Source organism: Bombina bombina, chromosome 3 (assembly GCF_027579735.1).
Source record: "Bombina bombina isolate aBomBom1 chromosome 3, aBomBom1.pri, whole genome shotgun sequence".
In the NCBI taxonomy this organism is placed as follows: Eukaryota; Metazoa; Chordata; class Amphibia; order Anura; family Bombinatoridae; genus Bombina; species Bombina bombina.
The window spans coordinates 1,220,118,317-1,220,141,915 of record NC_069501.1 but is presented as its reverse complement, the minus strand read 5'-3'; the positions used below and the strand labels follow the sequence as shown (position 1 = coordinate 1,220,141,915).

At 38.2% G+C, this 23,599-nt stretch overlaps 1 protein-coding gene across 1 annotated transcript in view; it reads left to right on the top strand.

The window, feature by feature from the left end:
- MYO7A (myosin VIIA) overlaps positions 1-23,599 on the top strand; it is a 290,371-nt gene that overhangs the window by 167,096 nt on the left and 99,676 nt on the right. Inside the window, exons 20-25 of the mRNA XM_053705599.1 lie at positions 1,059-1,277; positions 6,851-6,958; positions 7,499-7,708; positions 12,122-12,325; positions 12,443-12,619; positions 15,746-15,835. Coding sequence (XP_053561574.1) covers positions 1,059-1,277; positions 6,851-6,958; positions 7,499-7,708; positions 12,122-12,325; positions 12,443-12,619; positions 15,746-15,835 — 1,008 coding nt within the window. The remainder of the gene's footprint in view (positions 1-1,058; positions 1,278-6,850; positions 6,959-7,498; positions 7,709-12,121; positions 12,326-12,442; positions 12,620-15,745; positions 15,836-23,599) is intronic.

Genomic DNA, 23,599 nt, shown 5'->3' with positions numbered 1-23,599 from the left:
ATATATATATATATATATATATATATATATACACCAACTAAGTTGTGATTTTTGCCCATGGTTATTAGTTACATGGAAAAATAGTATTTTACCTCCTTGCTGCTAATACACACAAAGCAGTATTCACCCACACACACACCTTCACTGCCAGAAACACACACAACATAGTAATGTATTTCAGTAATATATTAAAACTATTTTTTAACTAATTTTATGCAAGTAATATATATATATATAAATAATTTTTACACCTATTTGTGTCAGTAACACATAGCACCAGTACTAAAGAGAATGTTTAATTTTTTTATTATTATTATTACCAGTAATATATAAAGCAGTGATTTTCTACAGGTACTTACATGCTCTCTTCATAAAAATATTGTCACTTATGTGTTTCTGAAGCCTTAAGGGGACATTGAACCCAATTTTTTCTTTCAATATTCAGATAGAGAATACAATTTTAAACAACATTCCAATTTTCTTCTATTATCTAATTTGTGTCATTCTCTAGATATCCTTTGTTTAAGAAATAGCAATGCACATGGCTGAGTCAATCACATGAGGCATCTATGTGCAGCCACCAATCAGAAGCTTCTGAGCCAATCTAGATATGCTTTTCAGCAAAGGATATCAAGAGAATGAAGCCAATTAGACAATAGAAGTAAATTAGACAGTTATTTAAAATTGCATGCTCTTTTTAAATTATGAAAGAAAAAAATTGGATTAAATGTCCCTTTAATCTTTTACAAATATGGCAACTTTAAGACAAAAGCGACTCTGCACCATGCACAGTGCCACTTCTAGTTCTTTATTAGGTTTGTAGAGGATCAAGGCATTTCCTTATTTAGCTGCAGATCTGCAGAACTAAAATACTGGACATTTAAGTATCAATTTTATTTATTTTTTCATTTTAGGGGTGTAAAATAGCATTCTAATAGCACAAATTTCTTTTTTGGCAAAACACTGACCTTTCAATCTGCACAATTCAATATGCATAATCACCCAAGTTCTCCTAATAATAGATGAAATAATGAACAATGAACTTGTGTTTTTCGCAGATGAGGATTGGTTTCCTCCGGCTTCAAGCCCTGTACAGATCTCGGAAGCTTCACAAACAGTACCATATTGCTCGTAGAAGAATCAGTGAGTTTCAAGCACGGTGTAGAGGTTACCTGGTCCGAAAGGCATTCAGACATCGTCTTTGGGCAGTGTACACAGTGCAAGCCTACGCCAGGGGCATGATTGCACGCAGACTCTACAAGCGTCTTAAAGGAGAGGTATTTATAACTATTACTAGACAAAGAGACTGATGCAGAGCAGGACATGTTAGGTATTAGGGTATCTATCTAAATCAGGGCAGCTCAAAGAATGTCCTGTGGGCCACATACAGCTGTCTTTTTTTTGTGTGTTCCACGTTAGCACTTACAGTAAAATAGAGAGCATATGTATTTGTGACATTCATTTTAAATATGAATAGTATATCCAGGGCCGGTGCTAGACTATTTTGTGCCCTAGGCAAGACCAGTTACTTGCACCCCCCCCACCCCACCCCACACAAAAAATAAACAAACAATTAAAGCAACAAAACATTACACTTTTAAATTTCTTTTAATTTTCAAGAATAAGTGCCATAAGATGCCAAAAGCAACAATATTAAAGGCAAAATATAAAGTAGACCTTTCAGCAATGGATAACAAGAGAAGGAAGCAAATTAAATAATAGAAGTAAATTGGAAAGTTGTTTAAAATGTTATGCTCTGTCTAAATCATGAATGTCTAGTTATGACTTTACTGTCCCTTTAATGAATCAAATGAAACATACAATTTTAAACACCATTCATTACAATTTACTTCTATTATCTAAGTTGCTTAATTCACTTCCTATCATTTGTTGAAAAGCATACCTGGGTAGGTTCAGGAGCAGCAATGGACTACTGGGATTTAGCTGAAGATTGGTGGATGCACATATGTCTCTTGTTCTTGGCTCACCCAACATGCTCAGCAGCTAGCTCCCAGTAGAACATTGCTGCTCCCCTCCTATAGCATCTCATGTAGAGATATACAGTACTATAGAGAGGTCTAACGCCCGCCAAAACCTAATTAATAAAAAAATTAACACAATGTAGAGGTTCCCTATGCATCACAGACCCCTCCCCAGTTCCTTATATACAGATTTATATTATATAGGTTCCCTCTGTCATAAACACACAGACCCCTCCCCAGTTTCTTATACATATTTATATTATAAGGAACTGGGAAGTTCAACTCTGTCATACACACAGACCCCTCCCCAGTTCCTTATACATATTTATATTATAGAGTTTAACTCTGCATTACACACAGATCCCTCCCCAGTTCCTTATACATATTTATATTATAGAGCTCAACTCTGTCATACACACAGCCCTCTCCCCAGTTCCTTATACATATTTATATTATAGAGCTCAACTCTGTCATACACACAGACCCCTCCTCAGTTCCTTATACATATTTATATTATAGAGCTCAACTCTGTCATACACACAGACCCCTCCCCAGTTCCTTATACATATTTATATTATAGAGTTCAACTCTGTCATACACACAGCCCTCTCCCCAGTTCCTTATACATATTTATATTATAGAGCTCAACTCTGTCATACACACAGACCCCTCCCCAGTTCCTTATACATATTTATATTATAGAGTTTAACTCTGCATTACACACAGATCCCTCCCCAGTTCCTTATACATATTTATATTATAGAGCTCAACTCTGTCATACACACAGACCCCTCCTCAGTTCCTTATACATATTTATATTATAGAGCTCAACTCTGTCATACACACAGACCCCTCCCCAGTTCCTTATACATATTTATATTATAGAGTTTAACTCTGCATTACACACAGATCCCTCCCCAGTTCCTTATACATATTTATATTATAGAGTTTAACTCTGCATTACACACAGATCCCTCCCCAGTTCCTTATACATATTTATATTATAGAGCTCAACTCTGTCATACACACAGACCCCTCCTCAGTTCCTTATACATATTTATATTATAGAGCTCAACTCTGTCATACACACAGACCCCTCCCCAGTTCCTTATAACAGTCTACAGATTTTTATTATAGAGTTCCCCTCTGTCTTTCACATACAGGATCTGTGTATATATACTGTAGCATGTGATGACATGCCGCACATTGCTAGTATCTCAGCTCCCTGCCGTAGCCATGTCTGGAAACAGATAAAGCAAATGATCTGAAAGTTTCTTATTGCTCAGTACAGCAGCTGCAGAAGATATCACAGGGAGTTTACCTAGTTTAATGTTAACCCTTTAAGATTCAGGCTGCAGTTTCTCCCACCTCCCCATCAGTTTACAATAAATGAGTATGAGTCAGGTGAGGTGAGGGCGGCATTTGTATTGGAATGGAGTTAGATTAGTTAGTGAAGGTAACCATATATGATAATGTAATTAGTAAGTACTGTAGTCTGCTTGCTTGATTTGGTATTACATAGTAAATCATGCAAGCAAGCAGACTGCAGTACTTACTAATTACATTACACTGACAACTTGAAGACTGTACTGTTCACTTGCATTTTTGATCCCTTCAAGTTCAACATCAAATGAAATGTGTCAGACAGATAGTCAGACTCAGTCAGTGTATAAGGCTCTTCTACTTTAGCTACTTATATAATAAGTAGCTAAAGTAGAAGAGCCTTATATACACAGAATCTGTCCCATTTCATTTGATACATGAGTGTGAGTGGTTTGACTTGCCTCCGGTCCGTGAGCCCGCACCCAGCTCCTTCAATTGCCGCCTGAGACGTCGCCTGCCGTCAGTGTCGCCTCGAACTGCTCAGCCCCCTCAGCCTGCTGCAATGTTGCTGCCGCCTCGAATGCGATTATGCGCACAGTTAAAATTGTGTGCGCACTGCATGCTGGGTCACAGCGTGTGGGTGGAGCTTCAGCTGAGCAGCCGCCACCGCCAGCCAGGAGACAAGGTGGACTGGATGGATATGAGAGAGAGATCATAATATGTGGTGTGGACGGTGGACCGCCGGACCGGATTTATACACAGACTGCACAGTGTCACACCTGGCCGGTCCACACACACACTTGTCTTTACTACCACCGCGCGGGCGCAGCGCAACGCAAGTTATATACAGGTGGCCCTTGTTTTACAACGGTTCAATTTACACCGTTTCAGAATAACAACCATTTTTTCCAGTCATGTGACTGCTATCGAAAAGCATTGAGAAGCAGTGCATTTATTAAAATAGCCAGTAGGTGGAGCTGTCCACTTGTGTTGCAGCAAAGCCAAGCAAACTGAAATTATTCAGTTTAACCAAACCTGAGCTATCGAGCAGATTTCAAAGGAACAAGATCTTCCTGTCTATTAATCAGTCAAGATTGGAAAGCATAGAAAGAACTGTTTGCAGAAAAATGCAAGTAAAGTCTTTGTTGTGTGATTATTTTATTAGGTTTATAATGCTGTTTAGCAAATGTTTTTGTTCATTTAACTTAGTTTAATTATATATTCTGTGTTGTGTGATTATTTTATTAGGTTTATAATGCTGTTTAGCATTTAAAGTCTTCATTTCAAAGCTTTAAAAATAATGTATTAGGTGTTACTTATGACAATTTTGAGAGGGGCCTGGAACCTATCTCCCTCACTTCCCATTGACTTGCATTATAAACTGGGTTTCAATTTACAACGGTTTCGATTTCCAACCATTCCTTCTGGAACCTAACCCCGGCGTAAACTGAGGGCTACCTGTATATATATAAACAGATTTATACACAGTCTGCACAGTGTCACACCTGGCCGGTCCACACACACACTTTACCACCACCGCGAGGCGCAACGCAAGTTATATATATAAAAAATTCTGTACAGTACACAACAGGGTCGGCTGCAGCCTGTGCCCTAGGTTGCAGTGCGCTCCAGGTGGCTGCCTTGTTTGCCTAGTGGGAGCGCCGGCCCTGAGTATATCCTGGTAAATGAATCTCATAAATAGTAACTAACTTCGTATTTGATTTCTTGAACTCAAATGGGATTGTCTAATTTTTAGGAGTTATCTTTAGTTTAAGGATGGATATAGTATAGTGTGGCCCCCACCATTAGTTACTGTGTCCCCATACCAACAATGTCTGGGTGAACCTCATATAAATGGTTCATGTCATAGACCTTTAAATAAAACGTTATTACTTTATTATGCGTTCACATGAACATATTTACTGTATATTGCTTTGGAGTGGTATGCAGGTTTTATGTGACATAGAGAGGGAGAATTCCTTGGCTGAAACCTATATTTTACAGTTTACATGAAATATATTCATTTAATACACTGAGTAACGCTTGTTGAACTGGCTTTAGAAATGCTACTGTTAAGGCTGCATACAATGTAAACTATTTAACTTAATGGCCCCAATCTATCAAAGGTCTTACGGACCTGATCCGACACTGCGGATCAGGTCCGCAAGACCTCGCTAAATGCGGAGAGCAATACGCTCTCCGCATTTAACATTGCACCAGCAGCTCACAAGAGCTGCTGGTGCAACGCCGCCCCCTGCTGACTCGCGGCCAATCGGCCGCCAGCAGGGAGGTGTCAATCAACCCGATCGTATTCGATCGGGTTGATTTCCAGCGATTCCTGACAGCCTGCTCAGAGCAGGCGGACAGGGTTATGGAGCAGCGGTCTTTAGACCGCTGCTTCATAAGTTGTGTTTCTGGCGAGTCTGAAGACACACGGCCCTTCAAGCTCTGTACGGAGCTTTATAAATGGGCCTGAATGAGTCTGAGCACCATACTTAGCTGTTTCCTGACAACATATGCCTTTTTTATAACATGGAAAATTGCAACTTATAGATATATAGACAGACAGAGAGTGGGAGACATAGATAGATAGAAAGATAGTTGATTTGTTGATAGATGATAGATAGATAGATAGATAGATATATACTGTAGATAATTAATTGATAGAGATAGATGATTGATTGATAGATAGATAGATAGATAATTGATAGATAGATAATTGATAATTGATAGATAATTGATAGATAGATAATTGATAGATAGACAAATAGACAATAGATAGATAGATGAATAGATTCTATAAATAGTTGATTGGTTGATAGATAGATTGACAGAAAGATAGATAGATAGATAATTGATTGGTAGAAATAGATAATTGATAGATATATAATTGATAGATAGACAATAGATAGATAAATAATTGATAGACAGATAGATAGATAGATAGATAGATAGACAAATAGATGATAGATAGATACATGGTTGATAGAAATAGATAATTAATAGATAGATAGATAGATAGGTATTTTTAACTGTTTTGTGGTCCCTCAGGACAAATTTAGTTACACATTTACATATTACCCCATCAGTAGGTGACATTACAAAATATAAATTACTTACAAACATCTTCAAAATTGACTTAGTGAGTTGTAGAAGCTGGAAACTGTCACCAAGTAAAACCTTTAACCTAGATATGTAAACCTATTACCCTAGTAAATAAGTATTACCACCAATGTCTGACCATGATTGGTGTTTAGATCCTTAGGCTGCAGGATGCTGGTAGTTATAGTTCTCAAAGGGTGGCCTGAAATTATGTGGTAGGCTGCCCACCGCCTGCAGCTAAATTAAACTGGCATACCGCAGTAGCCCAAAACTGTAACTTTTACAGACCTTAGGTTGCCATCTAGGAACTGACTAAAAAAACAGAAAGGTGAATATGTGACAGAACAAAAACCTGAAAAAGAAAACAAAAAGTTGAATTAATTAAATACGCTTGTAATGAATCTTTTAATGATCCCGTTAAAGTGTTAGCTTTTCTTTCTTAGTATTACTGGCGCCTGGAGGCAGAAAAGATGCGCCTTTCTGAAGAAGAACGACTCCGAAAAGAAATGAGTGCAAAACGAGCCAAACAGGAAGCTGAGAAAAATCACCAAGTAATTTTGCATCTTGCCCAGTGGGCGGAGTTACATAGCTTTAGCTCTAACCCTTAGCAAGACTTTCCTGTAACTACGTCAATTTTACACTCTTTAAAGAGACACAAATGTGCAATTAAAATATTCTAGAGCATGTTCTTAATATACTATTGTTTGCGTGTAACTATGTAAATTTTACACTGATAATGCTTATTAATATGATTGCTGAAAAAGATAACACCATATGGCGTTTTACAAATCTGTCAGATTTTTATTTAGTTCTAGGAAAATTATGTTTGTTTTCATTGAAGTCAGTAAGAGCTGAATAACGTATTATCTGCAAAGATTTTGCAGAGACGCCATTGGTAGTGTTCAGCTTGTCATATATAGTTCTTAACTGAATAGGCAAAGGGCTCCAATTTCCCGTTCCCAAATTATTGAAGGAACTGTTCCCATATGGGATCACATTGTATTAGTTGCACTTGTATAGCAAGAAATACCTTTTAAAGTACTGATACTCTTTGTATTAGATAAGGAATCTTCTTTTGTATACGTCACTAGGAGCGTCTTGCTCAGCTTGCCCGAGAAGATGCAGAGAGAGAGGTCAGAGAAAAAGATGAAGCTCGACGGAAAAAGGAACTTCTGGACAAAATGGAGAAAGCCAGAAACGAACCAGTTAATGATTCAGACATGGTTGACAAGATGTTTGGCTTCTTGGGGACCACATCATCTCTACCAGGCCAGGAAGGACAGGCGCCATCTGGCTTTGAGGTACAGTACTGTGCCTACCAGATTCTATGCAAGGTACTCTGGGTGTTTTTCTTTATACATCTTTACTCTGTGCAGCCAGTTTACAAATATTGGGTAGAGAATTGTTCTGCCTAGTTGATTGGATCAGAGCAATAAACTTATTACATAGAGCAATGTTCACAAATTAAAGAAATATACAGGAATTATATTTGACTTGGTGTCTTTACCTTCCAAGGAACGTTCTAGTATTTATCTCATGGGGTAGCTCTTCTAACTTTAGACTTTAGGGGCGTGATCCGATATAGATCGTAGTTTGCGGCGCAAGCGAGGGAACCCCAGCCGCCCGTAGTTTCAGCTCGCAACTCGAGCTATCCCATATACGCCGCCGTCAGAGGCTAAAGTGCCGTAAGTCGGATAAACCAGCGATGTCCAGAAATCTGCGTAAGTACAAATTTCTGGAGTCGCCAGTGACTTACGGCACTTTAGAAACTGCCGGCGCCTACAAAACCTGACTAAGTTATAAAATTACCCATACTGTCTAACACTCCTCCCAAACATAGCCCGACACATCTAACCCTCTATCCCCCCTCACTATCCTAACAATAAAAAGTGTATTAACCCCTAAACCGCCGCTCCCGGACCCCGCCGCCACCTAATAAAGTTATTAACCCCTAAACTGCCGCTCCCGGACCCCGCCGCCACCTACATTATCTATATTACCCCCTAATGTGAGCTCCTACCCCGCCGCCACCTACATTAACTACCCCCTAATGTGAGCTCCTACCCCGCCGCCACCTACATTAACTACCCCCTAATGTGAGCTCCTACCCCGCCGCCACCTACATTACCTACCCTCTAATGTGAGCCCCTTACACCGCCGCCATCTATATTACCTACCCCCTAATGTGAGCTCCTACCCCGCCGCCAGGTATATTAAAATTATTAACCCCTAATTTAATCCCCCTACACCGCCGCCAGCTATATTAATTACATTAACCCCTAATTTAATCCCCCTATACCGCCGCCAGCTATATTTAATTAATTAATCCCTAATCTAATCCCCCTATACCGCCGCCAGCTATATTAAATACATTAACCCCTAATCTATCTAAACTAAAATACAATAAAATAAACTAAACTAAATTACAAAAAAAAAACCCACTAAGTTACAAAAAATAAAAAAAGATTACAAGATTTTTAAGCTAATTACACCTATTCTAAGCCCCCTAATAAAATAATAAAGCCCCCCAAAATAAAAAAAAATTACCTACCCTATTCTAAATTAAAAAAGTTAACAGCTCTATTACCTTACCAGCCCTTAAAAGGGCCTTTTGCGGGGCATGCCCCAAAGAAATCAGCTCTTTTGCCTGTAAAAAAAAACACAATACCACCTCCAAACATTACAACCCACATACCCCTACTCTAACCCAAACCCCCCTTAAATAAACCTAACACTACCCCCCTGAAGATCTCCCTACCTTGTCTTCACCCAGCCGGACAGAACTCTTCATCCGATCCGGGCGATGTCTTCAATCAAGCGGCAGAGAAGAAGTCTTCCATCCGGCGATGTCTTCATCCAAGCGGCAAAGAAAAAGTCTTCCATCCGGCGAGGTCTTCAATCAAGCGGCAGAGAAGAGGTCCTCCATCGGGGCGAAGTTTTCTTCCAAGCGGAATCTTCAATCTTCTTTCTGAACCAATCAGCCAATCGGATTGAACTTGAATCTGATTGGCTGATTTTTCTACCTTAATTCCGATTGGCTGATAGAATCCCATCAGCCAATCGGAATTCGACGGACGCCATCTTGGATGACGTCATTTAAAGGAACCTCATTCGTCGGGAAGTCGTCGTGCCGGATGGATGTTCCGCGTCAGAGGAGCGAAGAAAGAAGATTAAAGATGCCGCTTGGAAGAAAACTTTGCCCCGATGGAGGACCTCTTCTCTGCCACTTGATTGAAGACATCGCCGGATAGAAGACTTCTTCTTTGCCGCTTGGATGAAGACATCACCGGATGGAAGACTTCTTCTCTGCCTCTTGATTGAAGACATCGCCAGGATCGGATGAAAAGTTCTGCCCGGCTGGGTGAAGACAAGGTAGGGAGATCTTCAGGGGGGTAGTGTTAGGTTTATTTAAGGTGGGTTTGGGTTAGAGTAGGGGTATTTTTTTTTTTTGTAATTTAGTTTAGTTTATTTTATTGTATTTTAGTTTAGATATTTGTAGTTTATTTAATTTATTGATAGTGTAGGTGTATTTGTATCTTAGGTTAGGATTTATTTTACAGGTAAATTGGTAATTATTTTAACTAGGTAGGTATTAAATAGTTATTAACTATTTAATAGCTATTGTACCTAGTTAAAATAAATACCAAGTTACCTGTAAAATAAATATAAACCCTAAAATAGCTACAATGTAATTATTAATTATATTGTAGCTATCTTAGGGTTTATTTTATAGGTAAGTATTTAGATTTAAGTAGGAATATTTTAATTAATAATATTAATATTAATTAGATTTATTTTAATAAGAATTAAGTTAGGGATGTTAGAGTTAGATAGGGTTATTATACTTAATATATATATAATATAATAACGATATTAACTATATTAACCCTAATATAATTAGGGTTAATATAGTTAATATATATAATATAATAACTATATTAACCCTAATATAATTAGGGTTAATATAGTTAATATAGCTGGCGGCGGTGTAGGGGGATTAGATTAGGGGTTAATGTATTTAATATAGCTGGCGGCGGTATAGGGGGATTAGGTTAGGGGTTAATGTATTTAATATAGCTGGCGGCGGTATAGGGGGATTAGATTAGGGGTTAATGTATTTAATATATCTGGCGGCGGTATAGGGGGATTAAATTAGGGGTTAATGTAATTAATATAGCTGGCGGCGGGCTAGGGGTATTAAATTAAGGGTTAATGTAATTAATATAGCTGGCGGCGGTATAGGGGGATTAAATTAGGGGTTAATGTAATTAATATAGCTGGTGGCGGGGTAGGGGGATTAAATTAGGGGTTAATGTAATCAATATAGCTGGCGGCGGTGTAGGGGGATTAAATTAGGGGTTAATAATTTTAATATAGCTGGCGGCGGGGTAGGAGCTCACATTAGGGGGTAAGTAATATAGATTGCGGCGGTGTAAGGGGCTCACATTAGGGGGTAGGTAATGTAGATGGCGGCGGTGTAAGGTGCTCACATTAGGGGGTAGGTAATGTAGATGGCGGCGGTGTAAGGGGCTCACATTAGGGGGTAGGTAATGTAGATGGCGGCGGTGTAAGGGGCTCACATTAGGGGGTATGTAATGTAGCTGGCGACGGTGTAGGGGGATCACATTAGGGGGTTATACTTTTAATGTAGGTGGCGGCGGGGTCCGGGAGCGGCGGTTTAGGGGTTAAATACTTTATTAGGGATTGCGACGGGGGATCGCGGTTGACAGGTAGATAGACATTGCGCATGCGTTAGGTGTTAGGTTTTATTTAGCAGATTGCGGTTAACAGGTAGATAGACATTGCGCATGCGTTAGGTGTTAGGTTTTATTTAGCAGATCGTGGTTGACAGGTAGATAGACATTGCGCATGCGTTAGGTGTTTTATTTGGCAGGTAGTTTAGGGAGTTACGGGGCTCCAATAGACAGCGTAAGGCTTACTACGGCTGCATTTTGTGGCGAGGTGAAAATGGAGTAAGATTTCTTACGCTGTATATTGGATACCAAACTGCGCGGGTTTGGTATACCTGCCTATGGGCCAAAAAACTACGGCCAAAGGCAGAAATATACAAGCGTAACTTCTAGGTTACACCATATATAGGATACCAAACCCGCTCAAAATTCTGCGTCACCGACTTTTGTGGGCGATGCTGCATATTGGATCGAGGCCTAGATAAGCAACTTTAATCTTTAATGATGCAAAAAATATTGTAAATGTCTAATTTGGAAAGCAATGTAAACAACCTTATATGTTAAATGTTTATGAAATTAACTTGAGTATGTTCTACTTAAAGGGACACTGAACCCAAAAAAAATGTTTGTGATTCAGATAGAGCATGCAATTTTAAGCAACTTTCAAATTTACTCCTATTATCAAATTTTCTTCATTCTCTTGGTATCTTTATTTGAAATGCAAGAATGAAAGTTTAGATGCCGGTCCATTTTTGGTGAACAATCTGGGTTGTTCTTGCTGATTGATGGATAAATTCACCCACCAATAAACAAGTGCTGTCCAGGTACTGAACCAAAAAATAGCTTAGATGCCTTCTTTTTTTTCAAATAAAGATAGCAAGAAAACAAAGAAAAATTGATAATAGGAGTAAATTAGAAAGTTGCTTAAAATTGCCTGCTCTATCTGAATCACGAAAGACAAAATTTGGGTTCAGTGTCCCTTTAATCTGCAGTGTATGATTTAATGACTTTTTAATTTGTTAGGATCTTGAGTGCACTCACAGGGAGATGGAGGAAGAAGATTTGGATGGATCTATACCACTTCCAGAAGAGGAAGAAGAAGACCTTTCTGAATATAAGTTTGCGAAATTTGCAGCAACATACTTCCAGGGAACAACCACAAACACTTATATCCGCAGACCTCTGAAGCAGCCCCTGTTATACCATGAAGATGAAGGAGACCAGTTGGTGAGATGCTCTATGGTCTACTTGTGGCAATAAATCCCACCCTGTAGTGCCCTGTTTTATTTATCTACATAGTTTAGCCACTAATGTTTGGCAATATGTGCTCTTGCTCTTCCTCAGGCTGCACTAGCTGTCTGGATAACCATCTTACGGTTCATGGGAGATCTCCCTGAACCAAAATACCACACAGCCATGAGTGACGGCAGTGAGAAGATCCCAGTAATGACCAAGATTTATGAGACCTTGGGGAAAAAGACCTATAAAAAAGAGCTCCAAGCTCTTCAGGGGGAAGGAGAGGTAAAAAATAGGATGCTTAAAAACATGTATATCTGTCTGTCTATCTGTATATCTGTCTGTCTGTCTGTCTATCTGTATGTCTGTCTGTCTTTCTATCTATCGTTGAGTACAATAAGCTCACATCTCCCTTGTAATAAACTGTTAGTGGCAGTTCTAAAGGTATGCTGGTAGTGCTATTACACTTGTACATTCGGATTCAGATAAATGTAAAAAACAACACAGTTTCCCAAATTAATTGCATTTGTCTGAAAACTATAAACAAGTGGTTCCGAACAAATTAATGAACGTGACAATAAATGTAGCTGTTTCATTCATATGGTTAAAAATGCTAAAATGAAATCAGTTAACTAATTTCTGTGTAAGCCAATATGTATGTGAGCTTTGTTTTGTTCTTGAAAATCCTGACCCCTTTAAAAAAAAACACAATCTTTTTTGTGTGCTGCTGCTGACTCATAGTAGTAGCACTAGCTAGCTACAATTTTTAATTTATTTAAGTTAAAACCGCAGTCCTAAAGACGTTCCCCAGAGGAAAAAAGTTGACACGTGGATTTTCATTAACAAACTAATTCCAGCAAATATCATATGAAATTTATTTGACATTTCTTTTTCTGTGCACGTCTGGGTGCTATGAAGTCCCCATTAATTACTATAGCACACACTGAATTTGCAAAAGTGAGTGCCTTTTTTTATATGTCCTGTGCTCTACGCAATATTAACCATATTGAGGTATAGGCAGGTCAAATAATTAGTAAACAACAATAAATACATAGCTTATAAAAATAAATAAACATGGTTATAGTAAGTAAATTACGTTCCTAACCAGTGCCCACTTCCCCCTTGATATTTAGCTTTTGGCAAACTGTTTACAGCACAAATTTATGTTCTAGAACCACCTCAGGGACCAAATTGCTTGAAAATAATTGCTGTAGTATTTATTAAAGGCATCTAAAACCACCACACTTTTTATCACATATTTTAACCGCTTCAGGTTTCCTCTAATGTGATCGATCTTTACTTTTTCATAAAATTTGCAGTCATCAGATCCACCTTCTTTTTATATCATAAAACAGTTTCACTTTTTGCCAAGTAGGAAGTGGGACATTTGTAAGCCAGGCTTTTACATTTAACCCCTTGGTTGTCGGAGTACTGTAGCACATTGGGGTTAATAAATATAATGTAGCAACTAAGCCTCCACTATTGATAGAATAATGATTGCAAGTACAATATATTTCACACAATAAACCATTTTAATTTTTAGATACAAACAGAAAAATTTGTTACACGTCTGTCCTAATATTTGTTTTGCTTCAATTAATATTTTTTATATACAAACAAACTCAATATCATAAGAAAAAAGCATAAGCAATGATCAATACCCATATGATGATAGATTTAGCCATGCTTTTGTGAGAATGTATTTATCGCAAAATAAGTAACCCTGTCCCAAGCTATGCATGTTTCACTCTAGATATACTTTTAGAAATACATTATGTGTATTATTGTATGCCTTCTAGGAGGCACAATAAAGGGAAAGGTGGGCATAAGAAGAAAAGTCTTATGATACTGAATTGCAGTCATGCCAGAAAACTGCAAAGTGTTTCACAAGTGTACATTGTTGTGCCAGTGGCCATTTGTGTGCCAAAAAGCCTTACATCCACATTGCACAGGGACGGTAACCATGCAGTTAGTTAATCTCTCCCTAGGTTTATTGACATTAATTAGATACAGGAAGCAATTTTTAATTTCCTCTTAAAGGATATTTTAAATTGCGTTAATTGTTTTTTTAATGGTATTCATATACTTAATACAACTTTCTTGTAATACTTGTGAAGACTTGTCCCTGTTCACCAATACAGTTATGGTCCCTAAGAGCCAGTGCCCAGATTTAAGCAAATTTTACTCATCCTTTTTCATGAGCTATTTTAAGATGTTTAAATAAACATAAATGTGTGATGATGCTCTGATTTGAAGGAACCTTCTGTTATTAAAATATCCTTTTATAACTATATATTTAACCCCTGCATAGTTAAGGTTGCTCATCACAACTGCTGATTTGCAGCTACGTGAGTATGCCACTCTTGATTGGCTTATTAGCAGCACTTTTTGTTGATAACGCTAGGAGTGTTATATTGTGCTTGGCCCTGCGATCCTTTTGATGGTTACATTGTTTAAAAAGTCGTTTTTTTATATGTGATAGGGTTTTCAATGGCAAATACAAAGCAGTTGTAGGGTTCTCATTTTTACTAGTCTTACAAATTGTCAGTTGCCATGCAATCTGTAAAACTGCTTTCTCTTTTAACAATGAAAACCTGGTATTACACATGCTTTGAAATACATATCAAAATGCTTTATAAATAAATGAAGTGAGGTTGAAAAAAAGACTTTAAAAATGGGGAACAAAGTGTTAATAAAAAAACATTTGAGAATTGGAGGAAGGGGTATAGGGAGGGTCATGGGAGTATTTGTGTATGTGGTAAATCTAATATATTTAAATAAACAAATACCAAAAGTGTATAGCAAAAAATAACTTAAAAACACCACTTATTAAGTTTTGCACAAGAGCGGCTTTGAGCATTACAGTGATTAAATATGAATCATTTTAGTGTGGCCTAATAGAAATCTATGAGTGATGTGTCAACATTATCCGATATTATTACGGAAGCGTGCACAATGCTAATGTTGCGCAATAATTATTACACTTTGACTGTTTTGACTGTTCTAAAAAAAAACTCATATACATGAAATAGCAATATCTACACATTTCAAAATATTGTTTGCATAAAATGCAAGTGGAAAGTGTTTAAATTTAAGCTTTAATTAATACTGCAGTGTTGGTTTTGTACTTCCTACTAATCCTCATTGGCTTTTAAGTACAGCTACAGCTGTTTTATGTGTGAAAAGAGACGTACCTCTGCAAGTGTGACATGAAATCTTTATTCAGGACAAGAAAATTTGTTTTTCAAAAAAGAAATAGTGAAATAAGCATTTTGAAATGCCTTATTTACACTAGACAAAGAGAAACGTTTATTGCAATTCCCCTTTAAATACCATATTTGTTTGCCTAACAATTATTATTAATACTAATGCTCTTTATTTATACAAAGCTCTTCTTTGTTGCTTGAGTAGAATTCACATATTGACGGACACAAGAAGAACAGTGTGCGGCATAAACTGGTCTCTCTCACTTTAAAGAAGAAGTCTAAGTTAACAGAGGAGGTAATGTAAATCTTCAATTCTCTCACAATAACTTTGTATGTAAAATAACTTTTCCCAAGATTACAGATTTGTTGATATAAAAGATAAAATATAACAATTGATATCAATAGACAATGTACCCTTTCTTTTCTGTATAACCACTTTCAAAATGTTGCTTTTTTTTTAGTTTTTTTTTAGTTTTTTTTTTAGCTAAATCTTGATTACAATGTTGTTGCCTTTTGGTTTGTAAGACCATTAGTTGATGTAGGGAATTATCTGATTGTTCTCTCTTTGAAGGTCACCTTCCTGGTTGGTCAAGTAATGAAAATCTGCAAAATACTTCATATTACTTTGCATTATATGTATTCTGTAGACTTGTATGCCTAGTACAGCCAGTCAAAAACTATAAGGTTATCTTTAAATCAATGTATAGGAAATCTCAGTGAAGTATTTTACACCTCTAACCCTGTTGAAAGGTTGACATTGGTTTGCCCTCCATGTTAACCTCTCTGCTTATTGGTTAGGGCCAATGATTTCATTATCTGTATGCATGAGGATGTTCCCTGTATAGGCAAGTGCATGAAAGCTCTAGTTGTGGGGATATGAGCTCAAACAGATCAGTTATCTTGTCAAAACAACTCTTATAGAGACTAATATGCAGGTACTCGCAGAGATCACCTCCACTAGCAGACAACATAGTATTTGTATTTTAGGGGGTGGGCTTTTGTGCCATTGTACCCAAATCCAAAACAGCCTAGTGGGACATGAAACCCTTCTATAGAAATGTGCAGGTGATGGCCATAGACACAATCATCACTTTTACATGACATACACAGGGTGTCATTTTCAAAATAAAGAGGGACTCTAATCTTATCTAGTTTTTAAGGGGAGTAGTTTCTGAAAATTAGCTCCTGTTCATTAAAAATCTTTAAACATCACAGGACACTCTCCTGACGAAACGATTCCCCTCTTTCAAAAGAGTGGTTTCTTTTCGAGTTTTGTGAGGCTCTGATGCACTATTCGATGCCTAAGTTTATGGCGGTTCTAGACACACTTTGCTCATGTGCATAGGTGTTGGCTCTGTTAGGATGATTTTGGGCTAGCTTACGAGTGGCACGCAAACTGTTGCGCACAAGTGAAAAGGGGTATATCACGGCTGTTTGCATGCATCAGGGTTTTTCACTTGTATTACAAGTTGAAAGTAAACGGGATCGCTTGAGCATAATTAAAGTTAACGCATGTCAAGTTAGCACAACCTCAGAGCTCTGTTTCGCAAAACAAACACGTTTCACAAAACACATCAAAAATACATTACAAAATAATCTGAAAAAAATATTTCACACAAAAGTTATAAGGGCTCAAAGCTATGAAGTCTCAGGTGTTAGAAAAAAATAGGCAGGCAAAGGGCTTTAACATAGAGATAGATACATATACATGTCTAAATATGTATATGTATGTGTGTATATATATATATATATATATATATATATATATATATATGTCCCTTTACAGTTAAGTAGATGAAAACATGTAAAATCATATTTATTCAATATTCATATTTAATAAAGGTTTTAACTATGTATTTACTGTAAATATTTCACATTCTAATGTTTTGCACATAGCAGAATACATTCTAAGTATTTATAAATAGATATTCCTGTATATATCTATACCTATATATAATCATCTTTATATATATATATATATATATATATATATATATATATATATATAAATATATATATATATATATATATATATACTGTATATATAAACAACAGAACAACAAAAAATGTGACTCTGCAAAGCAAGATGACAATTGTTTGCTATCAGCTAAGGATATACTTAGAAAGTTCTTGGAAAGTTCCAACGGCACTTAAGTGTGCCGATAATTACAAGCATCCAAAGTTAGTAAGTCAACTTTCTTAAGTAAGTACGATGCGTAAATGTCCAACGAACTTAAGAATCTTGTTGGAGAATGTCCACAACACAAAGGATAACTGGTACCCAACAAATCAAGTAGACATAAAGTTCCAGAGCAGTGAAGAGGTTAACCAAGTTGTGGTACAAGTAAAATAGTGATACTTAGCTGAGTCCCGCTTGAGCAATGTTGTAAAGATCCTGTGGTACCTGGCGGTCTGAGTAGAAGACAGTCGCGTCCAACATCCACCGGCGTGTCCCGTTAGGTAGATACCCCGGTCCCGTCAGGGAATGGACACAGCACGCTGATTCAGCCGCAGTCACGTGGTACTGGAACGCTCTGACGTCAGAGCGACAGCGCTAGTGGTAGGCGCTTGTTGATGAAGTCAGCAGGAGAGCCATTAGGCAGCAATATAAGTGGGTTGCAGGGCAAAAGTCCCCAGTAAACCAGAGGAGCGGTATCCAATCCGCTGAATGCAGAAAACCAAGTTCCAAAAGGAGAAATGGAAAACCGGAGACTTAAGGCTTGGAAACAGATTTTTTATTCAGCAACAGTTGCCAGGTGCATAGGTGAATAACTCAATGATCACCTGACGCGTTTTGCGCATGCGCACATGCACTTCATCAGAGCCTCTGATGAAGCGCATGTGCGCATGCGCGAAACGTGTCAGGTGATCATTGAGTTATTCACCTATGCACCTGGCAACTGTTGCTGAATAAAAAATCTGTTTCTAAGCCTGATGTCTCCGGTTTTCCATTTCTCCTTTTGGAACTTGGTTTTCTACTGTATATATATATATATATATATATATATATATAAAAGAAAGTATATCTGTGCTTAGGAATGTATAGCTAGATAAAAGGTAATGTACCTGGACACCAATGATACGTGTACTCTGTTAGGATATTATTATATAAGCATATACACAATTTAAGTATAGTATATTATAATTATACAAAGAACACAAAAACTCATATCACTAGGATACAGACCTAGTCCAGCATGTTGACAACAAAGTCAGTTATTGACCACTCTTGTAACAGTTCCCAAGTGCCTATAAGTTCTCTGCTGCTTCGTCTGGTAATTGAGAGTATCCTCTTGGACAAGCGGATTCTCCCCGGGGGATTTCTGGAAAAACAAAGTGTGGAGAAGCGCACAAGAAGGCACCCCTAGTGAAGCCTGTTTATATTAGTACAATAAACAATGCAAATAAAATTAAACCACTCACGTTATTCAACCTCAACCAATATGAGGTATAGATAAGACACTGATTATAGTTGATCTCTCCTTCTGCTCTCCTTTTCAACTTCCCATTGAAGTCCCTTTGCTCTTTGGCTGTAGCTGTACAGTCTCTGTGTCTCCAGACTGGGATATGGAAATCAATACACTTATAGACTCAGAGGCCGGTAGGATTGTTTGGGGGCAGTAATTAGATGAGGTACCTCATGTGACTGCAGTAATCACATGGTACAGAGAGTTGAGGATGCAGATGAGCAATAAGGAGGTGTTGTGTTTTACTAGTGCATCTCTGAGCACAGAGTTTCTTTAAAGGGCAGGAGAAGGATTTGTCATTTGCTTTTTCTGCACCGTTCTGTCCTGGTGATTGTTTACATGTTATGACGACTAATCCCAAACCAAACAAGGCATTAAAGGTACCTCATCTAATTACTGCCCCCAAACAATCCTACCGGCCTATGAGTCTATAAGTGGATTGATTTCCATATCCCAGTCTGGAGACACAGAGGCCTAGATTTGGAGTTTGGCGTTAGCCGTGAAAACCAGCGTTAGAGGCTCCTAACGCTGGTTTTAGGCTAACTCCGGTATTTGGAGTCACTCAAAAAAGGGTCTAACGCTCACTTTTCAGCCGCGACTTTTCCATACCGCAGATCCCCTTACGTCATTTGCGTATCCTATCTTTTCAATGGGATCTTTCTAACTCCGGTATTTAGAGTCGTGGCTGAAGTGAGCGATAGAATTCTAACGACAAAACTCCAGCCGCAGAAAAAAGTCAGTAGTTAAGAGCTTTCTGGGCTAACGCCGGTTCATAAAGCTCTTAACTACTGTGCTCTAAAGTACACTAACACCCATAAACTACCTATGTACCCCTAAACCGAGGTCCCCCCACATCGCCGCCACTCGATTAAATTTTTTTAACCCCTAATCTGCCGACCGCCACCTACGTTATACTTATGTACCCCTAATCTGCTGCCCCTAACACCGCCGACCCCTGTATTATACTTATTAACCCCTAATCTGCCCCCCACAACGTCGCCTCCACCTGCCTACACTTATTAACCCCTAATCTGCCGACCGGACCGCACCGCTACTATAATAAAGTTATTAACCCCTAATCCGCATCACTAACCCTATAATAAATAGTATTAACCCCTAATCTGCCCTCCCTAACATCGCCGACACCTAACTTCAAACATTAACCCCTAATCTGCCGACCGGAGCTCACGGCTATTCTAATAAATGTATTAACCCCTAAAGCTAAGTCTAACCCTAACACTAACACCCCTCTAAATTAAATATAATTTTAATCTAACAAAATTAATTAACTCTTATTAAATAAATTATTCCTATTTAAAACTAAATACTTACCTGTAAAATAAATCCTAATATAGCTACAATATAAATTATAATTACATTGTAGCTATTTTAGGATTAATATTTATTTTACAGGCAACTTTGTAATTATTTTAACCATGTACAATAGCTATTAAATAGTTAAGAACTATTTAATAGTTACCTAGTTAAAATAATTACAAAATTACCTGTAAAATAAATCCTAACCTAAGTTACAATTAAACCTAACACTATACTATCATTAAATTAATTAAATAAAATACCTACAATTACCTACAATTAAACCTAACACTACACTATCAATAAATTAATTAAATACAATATGTACAAATAACTACAATGAAATAAACTAACTAAAGTACAAAAAATAAAAAAATATTTACAAACATAAGAAAAATATTACAACAATTTTAAACTAATTACACCTACTCTAAGCCCCCTAATAAAATAACAAAGACCCCCAAAATAAAAAATGCCCTACCCTATTCTAAATTACTAAAGTTCAAAGCTCTTGAACAGGGCCCTGAACAGGGCCCTTTGCGGGGCATGCCCCAAGAAGTTCAGCTCTTTTGCCTGTAAAAAAAAACATACAATACCCCCCCCAACATTACAACCCACCACCCACATACCCCTAATCTAACCCAAACCCCCCTTAAATAAACCTAACACTAAGCCCCTGAAGATCATCCTACCTTGTCTTCACCTCACCAGGTATCACCGATCCGTCCTGGCTCCAAAATCTTCATCCAACCCAAGCGGGGGCTGGAGATCCATCATCCGGTGGCTGAAGAGGTCCAGAAGAGGCTCCAAAGTCTTCATCCTATCCGGGAAGAAGAGTAGATCCGGACCGGCAACCATCATCTTCCAAGCGGCATCTTCTATCTTCATCCGATGAGGACCGGCTCCATCCTGAAGACCTCCGACGCGGACCCATCTTCATCCGGCGACGTCCAACTGAAGAATGACGGTTCCTTTAAGGGACGTCATCCAAGATGGCGTCCCTCGAATTCCGATTGGCTGATAGGATTCTATCAGCCAATCGGAATTAAGGTAGGAATATTCTGATTGGCTGATGGAATCAGCCAATCAGAATCAAGTTCAATCCGATTGGCTGATCCGATCAGCCAATCAGATTGAGCTCGCATTCAATTGGCTGATCGGAACAGCCAATAGAATGCGAGCTCAATCTGATTGGCTGATCGGATCAGCCAATCGGATTGAACTTGATTTTGATTGGCTGATTCCATCAGCCAATCAGAATTTTCCTACCTTAATTCCGATTGGCTGATAGAATCCTATCAGCCAATCGGAATTCGAGGGACGCCATCTTGGATGACGTCCCTTAAAGGAACCTTCATTCGGCTAGTAGGCGTCGGGAGAAGAGGATGTTCCGCGTCGGATGGAAGATGATGGCTCCCGAAGAAAGAAGATTGAAGATGCCGTTGATAGAAGACTTCATCCGGATCATGAACCTCTTCAGCTCCCACTTGGATGAAGACTTTATCCGGATCATGGACCTCTTCAGCTCCCGCTTGGATGAAGACTTCAGCCGGATCATGGACCTCTTCAGCCCCCCGCTTGGGCTTGGATCAGGACATCGGAGGAGCTCTTCAGGACGGATCGGTGAACCTGGTATGGTGAACATAAGGTAGGAAGATCTTCAGGGGCTTAGTGTTAGGTTTATTTAAGGGGAGTTTGGGTTAGATTAGGGGTATGTGGGTGGTGGGTTGTAATGTTGGGGGGGGGTATTGTATGTTTTTTTTACAGGCAAAAGAGCTGAACTTCTTGGGGCATGCCCCGCAAAGGGCCCTGTTCAGGGCTGGTAAGGTAAAAGAGCTTTGAACTTTAGTAATTTAGAATAGGGTAGGGCATTTTGTTATTTTGGGGGTCTTTGTTATTTTATTAGGGGGCTTAGAGTAGGTGTAATTAGTTTAAAATTGTTGTAATATTTTTCTTATGTTTGTAGATATTTTTTTATTTTTTGTAACTTAGTTCTTTTTTATTTTTTGTACTTTAGTTAGTTTCTTTCATTGTAGTTATTTGTAGATATTGTATTTAATTAATTTATTGATAGTGTTGTGTTAGGTTTAATTGTAGGTAATTGTAGGTATTTTATTTAATTAATTTAATGATAGTATAGTGTTAGGTTTAATTGTAACTTAGGTTAGGATTTATTTTACAGGTAATGTTGTAATTATTTTAGCTAGGTAACTATTAAATAGTTCTTAACTATTTAATAGCTATTGTACCTGGTTAAAATAAATACAAAGTTACCTGTAAAATAAATATTAATCCTAAAATAGCTACAATGTAATTATAATTTATATTGTAGCTATATTAGGATTTATTTTACAGGTAAGTATTTAGCTTTAAATAGGAATAATTTATTTAATAAGAGTTAATTAATTTCGTTAGATTAAAATTATATTTAATTTAGGGGGGTGTTAGTGTTAGGGTTAGACTTAACTTTAGGGGTTAATACATTTATTAGAATAGCGGTGAGCTCCGGTCGGCAGATTAGGGGTTAATGTTTGAAGTTAGGTGTCGGCGATGTTAGGGAGGGCAGATTAGGGGTTAATACTATTTATTATAGGGTTAGTGAGGCGGATTAGGGGTTAATAACTTTATTATAGTAGCGCTCAGGTCCGGTCGGCAGATTAGGGGTTAATAAGTGTAGGCAGGTGGAGGCAACGTTGTGGGGAGCACATTAGGGGTTAATAAATATAATATAGGGGTCGGCGGTGTTAGGGGCAGCAGATTAGGGGTACATAGGGATAATGTAAGTAGCGGCGGTTTACGGAGCGGCAGATTAGGGGTTAAAAAAATATGCAGGGGTCAGCGATAGCGGGGGCGGCAGAATAGGGGTTAATAAGTGTAAGGTTAGGGGTGTTTAGACTCGGAGTACATGTTAGGGTGTTAGGTGCAGACGTAGGAAGTGTTTACGCATAGCAAACAATGGGGCTGCTTTAAGAGCTGAACGCGGCTTTTTTGCAGGTGTTAGGTTTTTTTTCAGCTCAAACAGCCCCATTGTTTCCTATGGGGGAATCGTGCACGAGCACGTTTTTGAGGCTGGCCGCTTGCGTAAGCAACTCTGGTATCGAGAGTTGAAGCTGCGTTAAATATGCTCTACGCTCCTTTTTTGGAGCCTAACGCAGCCTTTATGTGGACTCTCAATACCAGAGTTATTTTTATGGTGCGGCCAGAAAAAAGCCGGCGTTAGCTACGCGGGTCGTTACCGACAAAACTCCAAATCTAGCCGAGAGACTGTACAGCGA